Source organism: Emiliania huxleyi (genome assembly GCF_000372725.1).
Source record: "Emiliania huxleyi CCMP1516 unplaced genomic scaffold EMIHUscaffold_4309, whole genome shotgun sequence".
Classification (NCBI taxonomy): Eukaryota; Haptophyta; order Isochrysidales; family Noelaerhabdaceae; genus Emiliania; species Emiliania huxleyi.
The window spans coordinates 116-1,748 of NW_005198745.1; the positions used below are offsets into that span (position 1 = coordinate 116).

General features: G+C 65.9%; 1 protein-coding gene across 1 annotated transcript; it reads right to left on the minus strand.

The window, feature by feature from the left end:
* Positions 1-230: 230 nt before the first annotated feature.
* On the minus strand, positions 231-1,049 carry EMIHUDRAFT_374128 (hypothetical protein). The gene has a single exon (XM_005769088.1). It carries the CDS (start codon positions 896-898, stop codon positions 236-238), a length of 663 nt encoding a protein of 220 aa, XP_005769145.1. The 5' UTR covers positions 899-1,049; the 3' UTR covers positions 231-235.
* Between the last annotated feature and the right edge of the window lie 584 nt (positions 1,050-1,633).

The window sequence follows — 1,633 nt, forward strand, 5'->3', positions numbered from 1 at the left end:
AGGAAACGGAAGCGGCGAAAGCCGACGCCGGGCCTTGGTAGGTTTTGGGCCCTGGGCCAGATTCGGGCTTGGATTTGGCCGCGTCGAGTTTTGGATCTCGACGCGCCCTTAACCTAAACTCGCGTCGAGATTAGTGCGATTTTTGGCGATTTTTGATGGCCTATTTTTCGCTTGGCAGTGGTGGGAAATCGCACTATTTAAGGGCAAAAACCGATTTGCTGTGGGGGGCGTTACTCTACAGCTCGATGCGCGCGTTGCCAGTCAGGCCCATCGCCTCCCACGCGATCGACGCAAAATGGGCGGCGGTCGCGAGCGCGCAGAAAGCGAGCACCGCGACCGCGGGGAGGAGCACGTCCCACGGCGGCCCGTTGGAGAGGAGCGCCTCCTGCCGCAGCTCCGCCGACGCCATCGCCTCGGCCTGCTCAAGTGCCGGGTCGCGGCGGGCCGGCGGTTTGCGCGGCGCGAGGGCGGCAAGGTCGGGCGGCGGGTCGAGGCCGCCCTCGAACATGGGCGGCAGCAGGCCGGTGCGGTAGCAGTGCCACCGCGTCGCAAACAGCTCCGTCGAGTTCCCCTCGCGAAGGCACCACGCCTCCATCTCGCCGCGCGAGCGCCACAGCCCGCGCCGCCGGCCGAGCGCCTCGGAGACCTCGCAGACGTAGTGCGGCGTCCTCACAGGCTCGGTGGCCTCGCCAATCACCCATCCGCACGCGCCGCCCGCGCACGGCCAGTAGATCCGCCAGCGCGTGCCGGGAAGCTCCCACTGCGGGCAGCCGTGGTGCGGCTCGGCGGAGCGCATGTAGATGCCGTTGGCGCCAAACTCGCCGGCACCGTCAACCAGGATGGCCTCGGCGTCGGGAAGCATGTCCGCGATGAGCGGGTCGAGGTCGGGGTCGGCCATGTGTGTGCCGTTGAGCGCTGGAGCGACGCGGTCGGGTGACGGCTCCGCAGCACCAGCGCCGCGAGGCTGCCAGAGACGCCGGCGCCGATCGATCTCTCGCAGCAGCACCGGCGCCGACGAGTTTCTCGCGGGCCCAGCGCACACCCTTTTTCCTGCCTAGAAAGGGCGGGGCTCGCTGTCCCGGAAAGTGAGAAACGCCTGGGCGTGGCGCACAACTGAACCCTCCCATACGCGCCTGACCGGGTCGACGGGTGCGGGAGCGCAGCGCAGACAGTGCTGCGGCGATGCCTCCGGCTGTTTGCGGCGGGCGGCTTGCTGCTCGCGGCGATGGCGAAAAACTCGTCTCGTGGCACACCAAGGGCTTATGCTCTGTCGAGACGTGAGGCGTGTGCGCCCAGGAGGGGAGGGCGCATGCGTAACGACGCTGCTAGAGATGCCTTTCGGGGCCCAGAGATAAAACTTCTGATGCCATGCGTGACCTATTAGTGTCCCCAGCTATGGGCGTGTCCACGTTGGAGCCAGGTGTGGTGTGGTACGCGAGAATAGCTCCGCCGTTCATGGAGGCAACCGATGCGAGTCGACTGGTGTGTGTCGTCGTGGTTTCGTATCAAGATTCTGCTCGTGCTCTCGCCGTGAGAGAGGCTTGTATCCTAAGAATGCTTTTGTGTGCCGGTGATAGTACTAGCACGCGCCAGGTTCGCACCTGTGTCGAGCCTGTGTGCTGTGAGAGAGAGT

Excerpts from the sequence above, each read along its gene's own strand:
- EMIHUDRAFT_374128 (XM_005769088.1), bottom strand. The coding sequence starts at position 898 with ATGGCCGACCCCGACCTCGACCCGCTCATCGCGGACATGCTTCCCGAC.